Source organism: Coffea arabica, chromosome 1e (assembly GCF_036785885.1).
Source record: "Coffea arabica cultivar ET-39 chromosome 1e, Coffea Arabica ET-39 HiFi, whole genome shotgun sequence".
Taxonomy (NCBI): domain Eukaryota; kingdom Viridiplantae; phylum Streptophyta; class Magnoliopsida; order Gentianales; family Rubiaceae; genus Coffea; species Coffea arabica.
The window spans coordinates 57209451-57229950 of record NC_092311.1 but is presented as its reverse complement, the minus strand read 5'-3'; the positions used below and the strand labels follow the sequence as shown (position 1 = coordinate 57229950).

The following is a 20500-nucleotide window of genomic DNA, read 5'->3' as shown; positions in this document are numbered from 1 at the left end:
CCTGCCATCTATAATTTTAATGGAAAATAAAACTGGATAGAAGATATAGATACGCTGCTATACTAATACTATACTGTAGAAGATTAAAAATTAGTAGTATAATATAATATTATTATTATTTTAGCAGCTTAGTCTGCCGTAGTTAGTAGCCGTGGTCAATCGCCTCCCACCATACTCCATAACCCCAGCGCCAACAACGCCCAACCCCCTTTCCCTTGCAGACCCATCTTCTCCCACAAGCCAACAGCTACCCAGACACAAACTTCCTCAATTCTCTTTTTCCTCCCTTGTCCCGGAAGAATCAAGCAACTGACCAAAAGCCGCATCCCTCCCGGTCTGCCCTTTCTTTTCTCAGAAGCTACTCTTTCATTTCTCTATATTACTTACTAGTACACTTTCCTTTTTTCTTCCCCTCTGCATGTTGTCTCTGTCGAAGCTTTCACGGCCCTCAATTTTCCCACACGAGAAATCGCTGCTCCTCACGGAAAAGCATTTCCAAAAGGTCCCGTTTCCCCCTTTATATAACCCCAACACCCTTGCTGCAATCTCTCTGTCCATCTTTCACTGAGAAGTAACAATGACGGGGCTCCCGCTGACAGAGATTGCTCAGTCCTTGCTGTTGTTGGCTATTTTTGTTCTCCTCCATTCTTGTTTGGTAGCCCATGCAATTTTAAACCCTATTGATTTTCTGGCTTTACAATCTATTCGGAAGAGCTTGGATGATTTGCCCGGTTCCCATTTTTTCGCGTCCTGGGATTTTACCTCCGACCCCTGCAACTTCGCCGGAGTGTATTGCGTTGGAGATAACGTTATCGCCCTGAATCTCGGCGACCCTAGAGCTGGTTCCCCTGGACTCACAGGCAGGCTGGACCCTGCCATTGGCAAACTCTCCGCCCTCACCGAATTCACCGTTGTTCCCGGACGGATCATCGGCCCGTTGCCGGAATCCTTATCCCAGTTGAAGAACCTCAGGTTCCTTGCGGTGAGCCGGAACTTCATCTCCGGTCAGATTCCCGCTACTCTGGGTCAGCTCCGAGGTCTGCATACCCTCGACCTTAGCTTCAATCAGCTGGCCGGAAGCATTCCTTGGTCGGTGGGAGCACTGCCGGCGCTGTCCAACGTCATTCTCTGCCACAACCGTCTCTCGGGTCCGGTCCCTCCTTTTGTTTCGCAGACATTAACCCGGCTAGACCTCAAACAGAACGATCTTTCGGGGTCCTTGTCCCCGGCTTCGCTTCCTCCATCCCTTGAATACCTCTCGTTGTCGTGGAACCGATTCGGCGGTCCGGTGGACAGGCTTCTCAGCGGTTTAAATCGGCTGAATTACTTGGACCTGAGCTTGAACCAATTCACCGGCTGCATTCCAGGTCGCTTATTTTCCTTCCCAATCACCAACCTCCAATTACAAAGGAACTTATTTTCGGGTCCGGTTGAACCGGTCGACCAGGTGACAATTCCCACCGTTGATCTGAGTTACAACAGGTTATCGGGTGACATATCCGCACTCTTCGCGACGGTACAGAATTTGTATCTGAACAATAACCGGTTCATGGGTCAGGTGCCAAATAGCCTGGTGGATCGGTTGTTATCGGCAGGTATACAGATACTGTATCTACAGCATAACTTTTTGACAGGGATCGACATCAATCCGGGGGCTGAGATTCCGGTGAGCAGTTCGCTGTGTCTGCAGTACAATTGCATGGTGCCCCCACTGCAAACTCCCTGCCCGCTAAAGGCTGGGAAGCAGAAGACCAGGCCGACTGATCAGTGTATCGAGTGGAAGGGTAAAACCAGGAATTAGACCGTCGTCGTGTTTATTTCACCAATGGGCAAAATTTTTGCAGGCTCTCTATTTTTGGTCAAGCCGTGACACATTTTCTTTTTTTTTTTTTTTTTTCTTTTTTTTGGGGGGGTTTGGGAGAGGGGTTGTATCATGTATGTGTGGGGGAAGTGGAAGAAGGCAAATAGGAGATTCATTTTATTTATTTTTTGTGATGAGTATATTAATTGGGGTTAAAGTACTGAGCAGTGGTAGTACTCAACAAGTAGCAGAAAAATAAAAAGCAAAGCAAAATGTGGATAAGCAGAGAAACTACTACTACTACTAATATTTATTATTTTTTTTTGTAAATTTTTCGGGATATGGTACTTCTCCGATGATAAATAGAGTTGATGGGAGAGAACAACTGGGTTTGTTTTCGTTGCGACCTCCTTCCTTGTTACTATTTGTTTGTTGTAGGATCAAGGACGATGCTTTGTCAGTCTGTCGTTAATTTTTCTTTTTTATTTTGGGATTCAGAACATCTATCTGACTTGCTTTTTACTGAGAATGTTCCCCATTAATTGTCGTTGTTGACAACGGCTACTTATACATATGCTGGTGGTACTCTCCTTAGTTCCAGGGGACAACGCACTTGGAGTTGGAACTAAACCTTTTTTGTCATTTGTTCAGGATGCACATTTTGGTGGTGGTCTGACATACATTACCGTTGATATATATATATATATATACATCATATAGGATTTTTCCGGCTTCTCCTCGTTTTCCCATTAGTTGGTTTGTTTTGTTAGAATGAGTTTTGCATTTGGACTTGGTAATTACGACGCTGTCATATTGTCTGGTTTTTTGATTTAGGAAGCCAGACTTATAAAGTAGTGCGTACGTGCTTGCTTGCTTGCTTGTGTTTTGGGCATGAGATGATTTCGGGTGCTTTCAACGCTTTTATATGATGGAGACTGACTGAGTAAACAAGGGATCTTCTCTAAAGCGAAAGGAGACTCGCGGCACTAGTTGAGATCTTAGGATGGATTAATTAATGATTTTCCTGCGCCCTTTCTTGATCCACCACATTGCGGAGAGTCAAAAAGGTTCCGAGGCTGCGTTGTCTAATCTCTTTTTGTCCTAATTGAACCCCAAATGATTGTGGGTGCTACTTACTGGTACACTACTGTTATTTGGGTCCTACCCTTCACTACGTTGGGTCAGGGCTGTTCCAACACTTTTTGTTGTCCCCACATCCGATTGCAAATCTACATCTTAAGTCGATGATTTAGTCTATAATGTTCACGAAGTGACATTTGGGGAAAAAAAAAAAAGGGTCTACATTTCACCAAAACCTATTCTTTCGCATTTATATATTTTCTGTAATTAATTTTCTTACATTTATATATTTTTCCTAATTAATTTTATATTTATAAAAGTCTAACATCTGGAATGCATTTTAATGATAATAAAAAATGTGTGTTAGCAAATTTCAATTCCATGTCTAAGGGCCTATTCAGATTACTATTTTTAGGAGTTTTTTTTTTTTTTTTTTGTTGGTAGAAAAACATACTTTAGCGATATCGTAAAAAGGTGATTGAAAAATATATTTGCAAAAATCGTAAAAAATTTTTCGGCGGAAAACCACAATCCAATAGTGGATAGAACTAAGGGTTGCTTACAAAATACCTCCACCAAATATGCCTCACTGTTTAATTTGATCAATCAGCTTTGTGAAGTTTTTTTTAAAAAATTTTCCCAATGTAATAAAATCAATTAAACCGTCCAAAGTTAAATATGTTGACATGCACATTTTTCCCACAAAAGCACTAGTTAACACTCAACAAATTTTCCCATTTTGCACTTTCAAACTTGCATCACTTTCATGTTCTAAATTTTCATTTTAGACACTATGAACTCTCAATTTTTGTTGATACTTGAACGTCCCCAAGCATAAGATCATACAAATCAAAGACAATATGCTTAAAACACCATTTAAAAAGGTGCAAAAGGGAGACCAGGCGGTACAAATTAATGACAATTATTATTGTGTATCAATCAATTAATGAGGAGGTGTCTCTACTCCCCTGCACATGCACGTGCACGTGCACTGGAGGTGGGGTTGTTGGGGGATGCGAGACGAAACGAAATGAAACATTTTTGTACACAAATCACATTAAGTTTAGGTGATCCATCTATGTTGGAAGCTTTTTAGAGAGACACATAATTGCATACACACAACGATCCTACCGCGTCTTTCAAGAGTTGGAGAGAGAGCTATTGCAGATTCACCGGAGTCTTTCTTTTTCTTTATAGTAGTACCACTCCATTACAAAATAGTTTCACAGTTCTTGAAATCAACAAAATGCTTACAACTTCTTTTTTCGATAATTTCTGTGCATATCTCTCGATCTCTTTTATTTTCTTCTTTTTAGCTCGGTAAACCAAGTGATTTACTGATTCGCATTAAACCCAAATATTTTTTTTCAAAAAAAAAAAAAAAAAAAAGCTAAACTTCCCCACCAAATGTATTTGAATAAAGTTCAATTCTAACCGATGTACACAGAGACTTATCGTTAACCCTACGCTGTGTTTGGATTGTCATTTTTGGAAGAAAAATTGTTACGTTTTCCGTGAACAGATTTTACCTCACATATATCAAATCGCTACAATAATTTTTCTATAAAAGAAATATGAAAAAATGCAATCCAAACAATCTTGCAGCAAGAAGACCGGACGCGTTCAAGATGCCATTGAGCGAAACCTCTAATTCTCGTTTGGGTGTGTGTGAAACTAGAATTTTGAATTTTACACAAATTAAACTTTATTTAAATAGGATGACATTTCCATTCCATACCCCAGTTGAAACTCCCGGAGCCCATTAAAATGGCAATAGGTTGAGGAACTCCAGGAGGGATGTTCCACGGAGAAAACGAAAAGGCTATTGAACAAAATCAACTATAATTACGGGCAGCCACGCGGGATACCTACAACTACAAGACATCTCATCTGTGGAATCTTATGAAAACCCCTAGACAAACTTTTTCAAAATATTTAGATGGTTCAAACACTGACCTGGTATTTACTTGCATTCAAGAAAACCACTTACAACATTGATTGTTACTTGCTGAAATCCGTTCCCCACTCGGCAACTCGGGAGAGCCTTCAGTGGAAATGTCCTCTTCCCAGCTGCGGCCTGTTAGACACCGGCCCCTCTCCATTCCCAGGGAATTCCCATTTCGCGACGTCCCCATCCCAAGAAGAGCTGACAAGCATGGGGTAATTAGGATGCCAGCTACAATCCCTTATAGCTGATTTATGGTACTGCAGTTTTGCAACTTGAGCTCCGGTGACCTAAATAGCACATCACCGTCAATCAGAGATAAGAATATTTGCAAGGAGTTGAAGGTCTGTAACAGCGAGATACATGATGGAAGAATCTTTACAACATCTCACCGTTAAAAAAAAAAAAAAAAAAAAATCATACGTCACAAAATTGACTTCAGTGGATGTTACATCGGTCATGTTATGGACCTTTTGACTATGGACACTTGTTTTGGTTTTCCTTTCTTCAGTCTATTAACACTAGTAAAGTATAGTTGACCAGCTGAAAGTTCAACAAGAGTTGGTATCCATGCCATTAGTGGCATAGAAACAAACGAAATGAGATCGATGCAGAGAATTTCACTACCCAGAAAACTAATTTCAGAGTCAATGAAGTCAAATGATCATCATCCAAAACATGAAGCAGTCAAGCCCAGCAAAAAATAATCGCCCATCAAAGCCTATACTTACCAAATCGTATACATATACGCAGGAATCGTAGGAGCCAGTGTAAATATATTTCTGCCCGGTGCTGAAACAGAGGATTGTGCATAGCATGTTAATTTGATACCCAGATGAACTAACTTTTACCTATTCTATCTAACCAAATTAAACCAAGAATGCTTGCAAGACTGTAAGTTGCTTGTGTTAACTTTACCTATGATCTGGGGAGAAGTAGCAGCGAATGAGAGTACGTAGGACTGAATGACCTCTGTATGTAGCCACTGATTGATCACCTGGATGCTTCAGCTCTCTAGCCTGTGGGGGGTAGTCCATCCATCTGTAGTCCCACTGAGAATTCCTAAAGCCATGATCCCTGAAAGGAATACCAAAACTTTGATCTCTGACCCCATGCAAAACTCAGAACAAAATCAGGCAGAGACATGTTTTAGACATCAAGAAAAAAAAAAAAGTTTGGTATAGCTGAATGACACATAAAAAGATGCTAGAATTATTGATATCAATTTCGATATTTATGCTACTTCCAAATAACATTTCCCACTTCAATCAGTTTCAGGCATTAAAATTACAGATTAATGCTATCAAAGCATGCAACTAAAACATGCAAATTCAACAGATGATACACAATACAAGCGTCGTAAGCATGTCATTTATTTGATATTCTAAAGCAGCCAAAGGTTATGCCAAAAGTAACTTGAGATCAACAAAATGGAGATCGACATATTCATAGCAAAATTTCTGCAGGAAAATAGTGGTTAACAACCTAATATCTTGCAAGTTCAAAAGTTCCGCATATTCAAAAAAGGGATAATGCTAACAAGAGATAAGGACTCCACCCCATTCAAACTATTTTTCCGAGCTAAAAACTTAGTTTTAGCTTATTTAAGTGGCAAAGTTTTTAATACCCAGGACCAGCCATCAATGCACTTTGGAAATCAACTCTTGCTTTCGGAAACTGCAACTACAACTACTCTAAATCTTTTAACAGCTTGTACTGGAATCAATTTCTATGCAGCTTTCTAGAAACTGAAACAAAGGAGAAAAAGTTTATTTCAACTGCCTAGCATGTAATAGGTGTTCAACAACAAAATAATAAAGAAAAATTGAATATCATAGAGGCTTCAAATTTCATGATTATGAAATAAGCAGTTGATGTTTGATAGTTAAGCTTGGAAGCAATGCAATTAGAATAAGCACAATGACAATAAGACGTTAAGATATCTTGAATTCCCCTATGTGTATTCGAGTTAGAAAAGTAACACTATATCCATCCCCTTTGAACATAATAAAGCTGCTTAGGAAAATCCTAGTCCACACTCCGTCACAGCACATGAACAAAGAAGAAAAGAAGTTGCAAGGTTCATACACGAGTCCCTGATGTAAGCTTAGCAAAGCATGAAAGTGAGCATACCGAGGGCTATTAGGGGACATTTTCCGTATATCCCAAAGTTTAATTGTCTGGTCTTTACCATTTGAAATGAAATACCGACCATCTCCACGACTGTCAAGAAACGTGATGCCTTCTAGGTGTCCAATCAGGACACCTGCTGGCTTTCCTTTTGCTCTGAAGCATCGTCTGTCCCAAACCTATATAAAAAAGAGGGTGGTAACAATTCCTTAAAACAACAAACAATTGAAAATTTCATTTCTCAATTTGACTTCGCAAGATGTCCCTCTAAGTATATAGTCAATTCGGAGATCCGATTCTTAATATTGCTTCATCAGAACTACTTTGCAGACTGGGAAGCCCTATTTTGTTGAGATATAGGAAGAACTTTGTTATAATATCTACACCATGTATGAAAATTCTTACGAAAAGGATCAGTATTCATCTAAACCTTTGTGCACTCCCACACACAAAGAAGGCCCTGTGGCAATCAGAGTCCAAAGTCAACTACAGAGGAGGATTACTCCGCTCTAAGAGATTAAACGATTGCTCATCTGAGATTTCATGTTTTAAGTTGAAATCCTATGCTTAATAAGCTCTACGCATACAGATAAAATTAAAGAATTATATGACAGCAACTAAGACTGGAAAACTCACATTTTGGATTATCTTATTAGACAATTTAGCTGGAAGATACCTTGCAGAGGTTGTCATCACTTCCAGAGAAAATAAGATGGCCACTTTCATCAGCAAAACATACTGTATTAACGTCAGACTGCAGCGAGAAGGAACAGATAGTATTAAGTGTGGTCAAACTAAATGTCTTTGCAAGTATAAACAGACAGAATAAAGTGGAGGGTGGGTGCACATTGATAAACATTATTTAACATACTGCAATGCAACCCATAGGACAACACATGCAAAGTTTTATTGCAGCAAAATCACTACCGTGTGCGCCGATATTCGAAGAGTTAGTTTGTTCGCTTCAAGATCATATACATATATTGCATTATCACTGCTTCCAGCTACGACTTCTCGTCCATCTGTTGAAAATTTCACAGAAAATATTCCAAAAGAGTATCCCCCATTATCTTCATCAGAAAAATCCAAACCATCATGGATCTCCTGGATCATATGAACCCCAATTAAGCAATTGCTTTGAAGGCAGACATGAACAAAGAATAAAAGAATTGCACTTAGAACACGTGTTGGAGAAAACCAGGAACCCCCACCCCCCCCCCCAAAAAAACCAAAAAAAAATCGCCTTCCCAGAAACTTTTTACGCATTCATACAGGCCCGAAGAATATTTATAACAACAAACCATTAAGAGGCACACCCTTCCCCAGGAAACCAAGGAAAAAACATGCACTAATGCATCCTACAACACAGGATGCTACAGCCGAAGGACATCATATAAAAATCTGAATTTTGACAAGAAGCGCAAAATTAGAGCTCTTGACTAGAAATGGAACTTATGAGAATCAGCCACTGGTGCAATTTTATGATTAGAATCAAGAATTCATTTCCTCAATTATCAAGTATAGAAGGTGACCTTCAACCAGGAGAAACATCATAAAGGCAACAAAGTTTGCCGTACAAAAACTTGTTCAAACTTAGAAGCAAAAAAGTGCAAGAAATATGTGCCTAGGTGCATGACTGAATTCAGTAATTTTTCTAATCTCAGAAAGCCATCACATATGTAAGCTACATCAGCTTCAAGCTAAAATGAATTCGAACTTCATACCGTCACATTTGCCAGAGATTCTGTTGTAGTAGAGCCAACATTAACAATGTGAACTATAGGTGACATGGTAGCATAAGCCTGCAATTAGAGTTGATATCCAATAGGTAAATAGAACTTTGAAAATTAGACAAATATTTCATGCCAATATGACAATTTCTAGCACCCAACCAAGGACATTTAAACAGAACCACAGAAGTCAAGAAAATAAAAGGGCTTTCAGTCTCGATTTAGAGATATACTTCATCGATACAACCAGGATGTGTCTGAGGTAATGGTCATGTGCAACAAGAAGTTCATCTAAATGGTAGGATCACAATGTAACAATATTATGGCACAGACAAATATGAACATGCAGTCGCAGTTTTTAGCAGCGTAAAACTTACAAGATTCCTTTGATCTGGTGAAAGAGATGTATCAGTAACTGTCCATCTCAAGCTTCTGGCAAGAATGTTCTTTTGAACTTTCCACCCTCTTTCCACATTGTATATTCGAATGTGACTTCCCTGTTTTGTAAAAGAAAAATACTTTCTTAGGAAAATATTTATGCACAAATAACAGTGCCAGAAAGCTCTATTAAGATATGCAAGTTAACATAAACAACAATACAGAAGAAAGTTTTTTGTAACTTGGGAGATCAAAAGAAGGTCCACTTGAACTAGGCAATTAACAAGTACTCGACTCAGCCAGGACAAAGTTTCTTAAATGCCATAAGAATCAAAAGGTTTCTTAAACATTAAAAGGTTCTATCTCTCCTGTTTCTTTTTCTTTACTATTTTACATGTGCTCCCGATAAGAATATAGATATTGCTATAGTTCTTCCTTCCAATATAACCAAAGGTTAACAATCGCATATTCTCCACTGTAAGTTGAACCAGTATTGTACAGGAAAAGACTACCTGAAATGCCGCAACAAAAAGGGAGCCATCAGCTGAAAATTGCGACACATAAGCCCTGGTGTTCATCTGGTCCACAACCCAAGGACCATTGACTGGCAAGTATTTACTGAGAACATGACAGCGATCAGCTGTTGAAAATCTCCCTCTACCTGAAAAATTTGCCTCTCGACCAGCTAACATCTTCAGAGTTGAAACAGAAGATTCCCGTTTCCCAGGCAGTACTCGGCTTAAATTCTCATGGGGCCCTGACCTAAGCTTAGTGAGCTGAGCAATTTCATGGTCCAAAGAACTCAATGGCCTTTTATATGCTGGACTGCCAACAACCTCATAGCTGGAACTAAAACCCTCTAGAAGTTCCGATTCAAGTTCCAATCTGCTAAACCAGTGGCCCATGTCGTTAATGGCAGTCCCCTCAGATAGAAAATACATTTGTAACTCAACGGTACCCCTGGAAGTTTTTGACAAATATCAGATGCTGTCGAGTCTTCATAGTATCCCCAATAGGGTCCTTGTTACCATGCCAACTCTGCAAACAATAATGCCAACGACAACTCTGGCAATATTATTATATATTTCCAACAACACAAATGAATACAAGCTACACATAAGATTGACTTTGCAACAATCTATATCCAGAGAATGGGCAATTATGCAATTTCAGAATGACAACTCTCATATATATATTCCATTCAATCGAGTAAAGTCAGACAAAGATAGAGCGATACTCGAATCACGCGGAAGATACACCATCCTCAATTATGGGGTTCGTCCAGAATCCTACTCATTTCAACTATATCCAAGGTTCTTGACCGAAGTACGTCAAGATTTCAGCTTTTTCTACAGCAAGCAAAATTCTTCAAGGTACAGATAATTTTTTACTTACTACAGAGGACAAATTTCGAAAAAGTAAAAGAATTATAATTGAGATTAACGAAGTTGGTTCCACTAAACATCAATCATCATCGATAAATAAAGTTGAATGAAAGTCAACTTACTACTGATTTGAAAAAAAAAATAAATAGAAAAGATATAAAAGTTCATGACCACAATCTTGTACAATCACCTGGATGTTGGGACTATTACCCAAAACAGTCTCTCTCTCTCTCTCTATCTTATGCTATGTCTTCTGGGTTTATGACTTTTTATTGTTTGGTTCGGCAACAGTGTCAAAGCTGGATAATGACCAGCAGGACAGGAAAATGCTCCAGTGTATTTGGATGTCTTCACTTATGGACTGAATTATCCAGCACCGCTAGCAGTGAATTAGCAAAGGTTTCTTTTAGGAATCGCACCAAGAAAAGTAGTAGTAAATTAGTAGTACGGCATATGGAAATACTAATGAATTGGTGGAAAGAGGCCGTGGGGGGCGGGTTGGTCGCTGTGATGAGTGGTTGTTGAAGGTTGTGCTGGGTGGAAGCGTGGCGGACTCTAGTTCCTAGAAATGTTACGGTGCAGTGCAGTCGGCCTTGGCTTGGACCCTCTTATTTTTCAATTTAGGATAATTTCAAAAGCCTCTTCCCTTCGCGTTTCGGTAATTGCAGTAAAATGACTATAACATTCGTCACTTGTGCATAATCTCATATCATTAAAAAAAAAAAACAAAAATCATGCAATCCATTCCAATCCTTGTATCATATTTTCGGGCACTCTCTTTTAAAAAAAGAAATGGGAGAATTATCGAATTGAAATTACCCTGTTACAAGTTGTGAGAGCATATAAAAAAAGCATCGTAATGAAAACACAAGTGTTGGCTAAAAATCGAAAAGGAATTGGAGGTTATGCTATCATGCCAATTTTGTGCAGAAAAATAAGTTTTAGGGTAATGATGGATGATTTTGGGCTGTCAACAAATTTGAGAATATGAGAATTCGGTTTTAGTGGCTTGATGAGCCGGTTATTTTATTTTATTTTTTTTTTCAATATAGGGTATATCCCAACTTTTCCGAACTAATCACCTGCACCTGAAGTACCTCACCCCCAAGAGTACCCAGACATTAAGAGAGGTTCGAACCCTGGACCTTGGGATCTGAATGGCTACCCCAAGACCAGGTGATCTAACCCCCGAGCGGCTTGATGAGTCGGTTAGGGTGGTGAGATTTGCCATTTGTAATAGTTACAACGAGGATGAAAGAGATGAGTGTTCATTTTTCCCCCTAACAATGGCGTATTTTATGATTTTTAAGGATAACTGTAGATAGTTGGATCTATATTGTTATTAAAATAGCAGAAGTATGCGAGGTAAGTGTAAATTTTAAAATTATATAGTTAGAAACGTGAAAGGAAGGTTTCTAAAATGATTGCTTTTTAATTTTAATTATGATACACTAGTATTTGTAGTTTTACCTTCCTCTCTCTTTCTTTTTGTTTAATAACGGAAACCCTTGCCTTAGCTAAGAGTAGATATATCTAGCTTTAGGGAACCCAAAAAAAAAAAAAAGAAAACTGCAACTTATTAATTACACAACTAGATCATGCATCTGTATAAAGATGACTGTTAATTATCCCCTTTTTTTACTAACTAGATGTAATATAAGTAAGTGATATTAAAGGGAGAATGGATTGCCAATATCATCTCCTTTATAACCTTAGTACAGTTAACCAAAAATAGGGGGGAAAAAAAGACTGATTACCTTCAGTAATTAAACTTTTAATCAAATGGGGAACTCAATTACTATCTCGCTTTAGCAATTTTCAGTTTGGCATGTCCGTAGCATTGTCATAGCCATTCTTTTAGGCACAATGCAAACAACATTTTCTTCCAGTGCGTGTTCATATACTACGTTGTGTGTTCGTATGCCTAAAGTCTAAGGCTCTGTTTGGAATCAAGAGTTTTTCAAATATTATTAAAATTTTTAAAAAGTACTCTTAAAAGTAGTCTAAATTTTTTTTAATGTTTAAAATATATTCCAAAATATATTTTAAAAACTCTTCTACTCTTAAATATCCCAAAATATTTTTTAAAATATATTATAAAAATTTTGCTATAGTAAAATTTTTCAAAAATACCCCTAAAAACAACTAATCCAAACAGACCCTAATACTTCATTTATCTAACAAATTAATTTTACATGCCAAAGCTTCTTTTTTTATTTTAATGGTGTCAACCATGTGAAAATCAAAGTTGGCTCATTAAAATTTTGTGAAAAATGCTAATCACTCTTTTTTTTTTTTTCTTTTTTCCTTTTTTAAGGCAAACAATGGATGAGATTTAAGAATTTTTTGTCTAGTAGGCAGAGAACGTGATTTAAGAAGTGATGAGAGAAAATGAGAGAATTAAACCCATGATCTTTAATTATTGAACCTTAATCACCTTGTAACATATACATAATTCAACGTGCCACGCGTGATAAGGAAGTAACTTATGGCATTATTACCTACGTGTTTCTTGATTAATTGTTACCTTAACGTTTTGTTATAGGAAAGTAACTGGCCAAAGATAAATTAAGATTAAAGACAAATACAGTAAAGGTGATATTTAAATGTTGAATGTGAAATTCGATATAGTTTATAATTGGTGATATTTGTATCAAACCTGATCTTGCGTGCATAGCAATTGCATGGATTGATTACATTTAGCAAATATATTGTTCAATATTTGGATATTTGCTAATAAAATAGAAAAATAATTTATTTGCTTTGAGCATTCTAAAATCTTAACTATTGATTGGACAAATTCTACGGACACTAATGTTAACACTCATAGGGGGTTCACGTTTAGCAAGTTTGATGTTTTTCGTTGTCGTGCTCTTGACAATGAGCACTAAATGTTGGATCATCTGATGTGGATGTTTGCAGTTTTTACAGTTCTACGAAATAAAGTAAGGAAACGGGTTAATAATTGCAATTCGATTTATAAATTAATTACAATGACGGGATTAGATGTTCAATAATTATTGACCAAGTTGTTTATATTGAAATAGTTTATCAAGTATGTTAAACACCAAAAAAAAAAAAAAATAATTTCAGAAAAAAAGTATGTTAAAAATACATTATACCTCTCATGCATATAGTTTGTATTTATTTAAGTTGATAAAATTTTCACCTCTTGATTAATGGTATCATTTACACATATACGTTCATAATTAAGGATTATACTACATATGACATCAGACAAGTATTCAGTAAAATTGTACAGTGATTACTTTATACGCGAATTGGTTTCGGATTAGAAATAGTTAAGTGGTTGAAAGTCTGATACATTTTTCGTGATTAATCATTACCTATCCGTTTTATGGCAGGGGAGTAGTTTATGGCGTTATTACCTACCCGTTTAGTGATTATGCATTTTATAAACTCTTCTGTGTTAGTTTAGCATTGTAAAAAAAAAAAAAAAAAAAAAAACAGTGAACATGAACATTTGGGCCAAAGTTGCAAGAAGCCCAAATAAGTAAGATCCGGGCTTTCAATACCCCAAAATTGCAGCAGTGCTCGTTATCATCCTCTTCTATCGAGAATCATCTGCAGAACCAAGAAGAAACGACGGCGTCTGGCCGACGCATCCCCACCGAAATCCCAAGCACCAGCGAACAACTATGATCAGGATCCGTGGGAAGTCCTGTATTTCCGTTGAAGAACTATGAAACGAGCTTGGAAATTATCATCGGACGCAGCCCAAACGAGAGATCGATTCCTCCAGAGAAGATACTCGGGCTCCCATAACCCCCCTACAACGAGCCCTTCCTTGAACCCATCATCATGTAAAACCCCTACTTCTGCTTCCAGGTTGCTTCGACAATGTCCGCCCCAGACGCCATCTACCACCTGCCAAATCGTGTGGCCAAACATCGCCCCTTTATTCCTTAACAAATGGCGCAGCCCAGGTGATTCGACCGCCAAACAAGATCAAAGAGACAGGGTCTCAGCATTGAAAGAGGAGTTACTGAAGTACAGCGGCGATGCGGAGAATATTGAGAGAGTTTTGGAAGAAAAAGGGGTGCCTTTGTTTCGGACTTATTATGATGGCTCTGCTGTTATTGAGCTCTTAAAGCAGTTGGCTTCCTCTCCTGATTTAGCCCTTCAGGTCTACCCTTTTCCTTTGACTAACATCTTTCTTTAATGTTGTTTATGCACCTGGGGAACTATGAATATGCCTGTTGGCGTAGTTTTGTCAAATTTTGTTCGTCTCTTTTAATGAATAAACGAAACCAGATGAGGGTCTTATGGCGATACTCCCCGCTAGTTAGATCTATCAGCCATCAAGATGGTTGTTTCTTAGACTTCAATGAATGAGTATGGATAGGGTAATGAAGAGTTCAGTGTTGAATGCTGTCTTATACTTGAAACTTGTGAAATTGTTCCGTTTCAATAGCAAGTCTACACATCCCATAGTACAATAGAGAATCCGGTCCCATCTGAATTTAGTGAAAATGTTTGGACTTGACAAAAAGTCTAGACATCCCACTGCAAATTCCGGAGCCATGCAAAACGTGCAGTTCTTACAGAAAGTCTCCACATCTCATTGTCCAATTCAGAATTTGGAGCTGTTTGAATTTAGTGATGAGTCTAATCCACATCTCATTGTACTAGATATTTGCTTTCTTTAGTATTAATTCAAGTAATGAATGACAGCTAGGTTTAGTTGGAAACAATAGTGTGTATCTCTGTATCAGTTTTGTGGAATTTCTTTCTTTTTAGATCTTCAATTGGAGAAGGGAGCAATTAGACCATGGTGCACCTATGACGAACGAGGAGTATGCCACGGGCATTACTTTGGCTGGAAGATTGAAGGATGTTGATCTCGCAGCTGAGCTTTTTGCTGAAGCTGCCAACAAAAAACTTAAGGAAACCTCTCTGTACAATGCACTTATGAGTGCTTACATGTACAATGGTTTGGCTGCAAAATGTCAGTTAGTTTTCTGGGATTTGAGGCAGGAAGAAACATGTAAGCCAACAATTGTCACATATAACATTCTCATCTCAGTCTTTGGACGGTTGATGCTGGTAGATCACATGGAGGCAACTTTACAAGAGATCAAGGATCTGAATCTCTCCCCTAATTTGAGCACATACAAAAATCTAATTGCTGGATATATTACTGCATGGATGTGGGACAATATGGAAAAGACCTATATGATCATGAAGGCAGATGACGTGAAGCCCGACCTTTCTACCCATTTGCTGATGCTCCGAGGGTATGCGCACTCTGGTGAGTTGAAAAAGATGGAAGAGATTTATGAGCTGGTAAAAGATCATGTGAATGATAAGGAAATTCCCTTGATTAGAACTATGATATGTGCGTACTGCAGGAGTTCTGTTTCAAATAGGGTTAAAAAGATCGAGGAATTGTTGGTGTTGATTCCAGAAAATGATTACAGACCTTGGTTGAATGTGTTACTGATTTGTCTGTATGCAAATGAGGATTCACTGGAGCAAATGGAAAATTTAATTAGTGAGGCATTTGAGCATAATACTGCTGTCAGGACAACTGCAATAATGCGTTGCATAGTTTCAAGTTATTTCCGAAATGATGCAGTGGACAAGCTGGCTAATTTTGTGAAACGCGCAGAAAGTGCTGGCTGGAGACTTTGCCGGTCTCTTTATCACTGCAAAATGGTTATGTACTCATCACAAAGGCGCCTTGCTGAGATGGAGATGGTTCTGGATGAGATGCGCCAAGTGAATGTCTACTTTTCAAAAAAAACGTTTTGGATACTGTACAAGGCCTACTCACAATGGGGTCAAAAGTGTAAACTAAAGCAGGTTTTAGGAATGATGTGCAAACACGGTCATTCTATTCCTTTGAATACATGCAGTTCATAGTGCATCCTTCAATTCAACAGTTTCAGTGTGCTGAAAGAATAATTTTGGTAACTGTATTCTGCAGCTTCCAGTTAGACAGTCGATGTGCCTAAGACACACACCCAGAAGTTCACCAAAGAAAATTCCTTGGTTCCCTAGGTCAGCAACTAGAATTTTAGGTTTCACTCTAATCTGAAGACTGATTTACTATATACCAGCATTTTAGTTTTTCTCCTTCTCTCTCTCTCTCTCTCTCTCTCTCTCTCTCTCTCTCTCTTACCTTTTTTCCTCTGTGAAAGTCTGGCCTTCACCTTTTACATTCTAATGCTCATGACTTGACAAATTAGTTTTCTCCAAGACCCATGATTTTGTGGTAAAGTGTTTGTGTATATCAGGTCTAGAGGTAACGGATGTTGTTCAATGTAGAAGGAACAATTGGTAATGTTGTATGTGAATACGTTGGAGTGTCGTGCTACATCGGTGTATAGAAATGTTCTTCAACACATCTGAAACAAGGGGCCGATTTTGCCAAAACAAAGATTGAGGGATATTGTCTAGGTTTAGTATTTTCTACTATAACATTTGGATTTAAATTTTGCTGCCACTCCAATGTCGTGTTTGGTGTCGGTGCCATGAAATGTGTCAGCAACGAGGTAACGAGATTTGGTTGATGACAGAGTTGTTTTGACTGATGTTTAGTGCGCTTTTCTTTTACTGCATCAGAAACATCTGTGGATTAGTGCAATGCATCTTCATTTTACAGTATAGCCTGTTTGATGAGGTGCACAACATAGATGGATGGTGAAGTTTCTAGAATGTAGGACAAACTCTGGGCAGCAAACAGCTGAATGACATGTCAAATTTTGGTTTTGCATACTCCTGCAAGGTGGCAATTAGCCAACTATGGGGGCAGGATGACAACCATTCCCGAAGGTTCATGGGCTGGATTTGCCAAATCTTTAAATTTGAAAAAAAAAATTGTAAGTTTCAGATCACACGGTGTACATCGCCATGTATTGGGGACACAAATAGGTGTTCTATGTTTATATGTTGTGTTCAAACAAAAGTGATTGACATTGTTGAACAAACAACTCACAATTTGACATTGCTGTCCCTGCCCTTGACCCCAATTGCCCTTTCTTTTCTGTTGGAAGGTTGATTTGCAAGGGAAGCTAAACTCATGCATTCTTACTTTTTGGGGACGTATGAATGATTGTGTTTATTTTGTCATGCATAATTGACTCTGCAGTCTGATTTTTATCCGCCATATGATGACTGCCTATTTCAAAATAAAATATATGGAATCACACCATTGTACTTGCGACTAGGGTGACAATCGGGTTGGCAGATCGGGTTGAGATCCTCGTATAACAGAAAACTTGTACCTGACCAGCGCAACCCGAAACGAGTCAGGATATTTGATCCGAATCCAAAAATTTCGAATTTGCGGATTGGCGGGTCGATCCGAAATGACTTGAAACTTAATTTTAATTTATTAATTTACCAATGTAATTTCTAATAAAATCAATTTTGTACAAGACTAATTACATAATCAAGTAATAAAAATTTAAATAAATAATTCCAAATCAAATCTAAAATAAATTGAAAAACACCGTAAAAGTGTTTTATCCCAAACTAAATATAAAATAAATTAAAACAGTATAAAAGTAAAAAATAATATAATACATTATTTATCCAAATATAATAATTTTAACTTCACACAAGTTAAATAAATTCATTTAGAATTAAGTGATTAATGCCTTTGGAAAAAAAAACAATAACTTAATTTAGTTAGATAAAATACTTTTTATATTTATTAAATTATTTTTAATTCGTAAACTGGTTATCGGGCCACTCATGAATTGGCCCGAATTCGATCCGTTTTCTTTTCGAGTTCATCGGGTTCGACCCGATTCTGACCCCAACCCACGAAACCTCAATCCAAGCTCATTAATTTGGTGTTAGGTTCGTGTCGTGTTTTCAGGTCACGTCGGAAATTGCCATCCCCTACTTGCGACAGCCGATATTTCTGCTGAATTGTGTTGAAATTGGCTTTGATCGAGGCATGTATGGATGGACATTGGACAGTGACCTATCTCACCAGAACCTTAAAAAAGATTCGGCTGCTTGTATCCATAGTATCGCCTGACAACAACATTAAAATGCTTATATGATTATTGCCACCAGCGTCTTGATGCTGTCCGAACTCAAGAAGTCTGTCTGAACTCAGAAGTCTATGGTTTGGGTCCGTTCTACTTGGAAGTCTAGTCTTCTACGGCGGGCGGGCGGGCTTTCGAAAGCACAACGGACGGGATGCACCATGTTTGTATGCACATTGTACAGGGGGATATGAGAAAGTGTGTATTGTATCGGGGAAAATGTACGAGTTCCGTGGATGATGGGGGGTTGTCCCGCGTCCGTCTCCCTCATGCGGTGTGTGGTCTGGTCTGGTCTGGTCTGGTGGGGTGATCTCACGAAATCGTACGTGCGTCTCTACTAAAAGTCCCTTCCTTGTCACTCTTGCCTGCCAAGCAAAGAGAAAAAATGGCATGAGAGTGAGTTTTTTTACCGCTTTGGTCGGTGTAAAAATTCTGGTGGATGCAGAGCCTGCAGCCTCAGTAGGCTCCAAATCAAAATCATTTCGAAGGACCGAGTTCAAAAAAAGATCAAAGGCCAATTGGCAATTTTGGCAGTTGCTTAATCGGTGCAAACCGAACAAAACGTAGTGGAAGCAAGCAAAGAGGGAGAGTACCAATAGATGAAACTAGGAAAAAGGACATGCTGGATTTCTAGTTTTTTCTTCTGTCTTTAAAACAGAACATAAATACCATGAGGTTGCAGTAGGCAACAGTAGTGGTTCCACAAGAGTAGCCGCCGCCGCCGCCACCACCATTACGTCGTCCGTCGGACACATAATAATAATAATAACACGTTTCGTTATGAAAGTAATAATAAGGAGGATCGGATCTGGGCGGTGGTTGAAGCACAAGGACGCTGATGGCATCGATCACTTTTCGCTTCGAAACCGGCAAATGAAATGGTAGACATGCGTTGAGGATTGGTCGGATATTAAATGCCTCAACTCTCAACTGGACATATTACATCCGACATTACTATATATATATTGTTTCTCAACTTTTGGACAAAAAAATTTGTCGTCGATTGATTGCCAGTCTGAATTGTACTGTACCACAATAGTTTCGCAGGAGTAGTAAATATCAAGAGCTCGTTCGTTTTCACTTATCATCATTTTTGAGGTTTTCAACTTTTCTTCTGAGCGTAGTGGCATTGATGTGATGATTGAAATAGCGATGCGCCAAATTCACTGATCGCCATTGCTGATAGATATGATCCTACTACTTAAACAATCAAGCTTCTGCTTTTATTATTAAAGAAAAATTTTTTAACAGCTCAAAGACGACAACAAAAAACTACTATTATCAAAAAAAAAAAAGACAAGACTCAACATGTCAGTCAACAGGAGCCTTCCTACTACTTACACTATTTTTTTTTTTTTTAAAAAAATACTACTATTATCAAAAAAAAGAAATACTACTAATATATAAAGAAAAACATGTGAACATAAAACTCAAGCCAAAAGCCTCAGCGGACATCCCACTTAACATATACTATAGTAAGTAGTCTATAAATTATTGGCCTCTCACCCACCCAGAGCTACTGACAAACAAATTAAACCAAAAAAAAAAAAAGGTTAATTGTCTATGGATCGCTGGCGCTTATTAAAATTAAAATTTTTGTTTTAAAAAAAAAAAGAGGCCAATGCCATTTCCATTGAAAATGACTTCATCTTGTCGTGCTAATAAAACCACATTTGCAAACGCTAAACCAGCTGCTAATCCACAAAACAACAGCCCCATCATACTTACATTACGTGTCCGACGAGACGACAAATAGTGCAGCTTAATTGACCCACCATTAAATTAATTTTAGAGTTTCTCTGTACTTTTATGCCCTCATCTGAGTTAAATGCAGTGTATTTTCACCCCATTATGCTATGCGCTTGCTTTTATCATTTGCCGGAGCCATTAATTATCCTCATGCAACGAAACCCAACTGAAATGATTACGTTGGTGAGGGACAGACAGACAGACAGACAGACAAAATGCACAACTAAGCGTATACTCACTCCTCTTTTTTATAACTGACGTATAAGAAATTGTACTTT

General features: G+C 38.2%; 3 protein-coding genes and 1 long non-coding RNA gene across 5 annotated transcripts; 2 read left to right on the top strand and 2 right to left on the bottom strand.

Annotated features, from left to right (window-relative positions):
* Nucleotides 1-169: 169 nt before the first annotated feature.
* Nucleotides 170-2431, top strand: LOC113734102 (uncharacterized). Its single transcript, XM_027260451.2, has one exon. It carries the CDS (start codon nt 578-580, stop codon nt 1799-1801), a length of 1224 nt encoding a protein of 407 aa, XP_027116252.2. The 5' UTR covers nt 170-577; the 3' UTR covers nt 1802-2431.
* Nucleotides 2432-4568: 2137 nt separating this feature from the next.
* On the bottom strand, nt 4569-11081 carry LOC113734111 (LEC14B protein-like). Of its 2 annotated transcripts, XM_027260468.2 has the most exons (11): nt 10640-11080; nt 10302-10413; nt 9577-10102; nt 9064-9183; nt 8681-8758; nt 7884-8060; nt 7633-7710; nt 6960-7135; nt 5745-5903; nt 5558-5618; nt 4569-5116 (listed from the first exon to the last, which is right to left on the bottom strand). In XM_027260468.2, exons 3-11 carry the CDS (start codon nt 10003-10005, stop codon nt 4928-4930), a joined length of 1467 nt encoding a protein of 488 aa, XP_027116269.1. In that variant the 5' UTR covers nt 10006-10102; nt 10302-10413; nt 10640-11080; the 3' UTR covers nt 4569-4927. The 2 variants fall into 2 exon arrangements, with proteins under 2 accessions (XP_027116269.1, XP_027116264.1); XM_027260463.2 differs by lacking the exon at nt 10302-10413 and having other exon boundaries at nt 10640-11081.
* A 2930-nt stretch (nt 11082-14011) lies between these two features.
* Nucleotides 14012-16548, top strand: LOC113734127 (pentatricopeptide repeat-containing protein At2g30780). The gene is made up of 2 exons (XM_027260481.2): nt 14012-14596; nt 15211-16548. Exons 1-2 carry the CDS (start codon nt 14153-14155, stop codon nt 16333-16335), a joined length of 1569 nt encoding a protein of 522 aa, XP_027116282.2. The 5' UTR covers nt 14012-14152; the 3' UTR covers nt 16336-16548.
* A 1496-nt stretch (nt 16549-18044) lies between these two features.
* Nucleotides 18045-19362, bottom strand: LOC140021694 (uncharacterized). The gene is made up of 2 exons (XR_011825592.1): nt 19143-19362; nt 18045-18838 (listed from the first exon to the last, which is right to left on the bottom strand). It is a non-coding gene; the product is annotated as an uncharacterized lncRNA (long non-coding RNA).
* Between the last annotated feature and the right edge of the window lie 1138 nt (nt 19363-20500).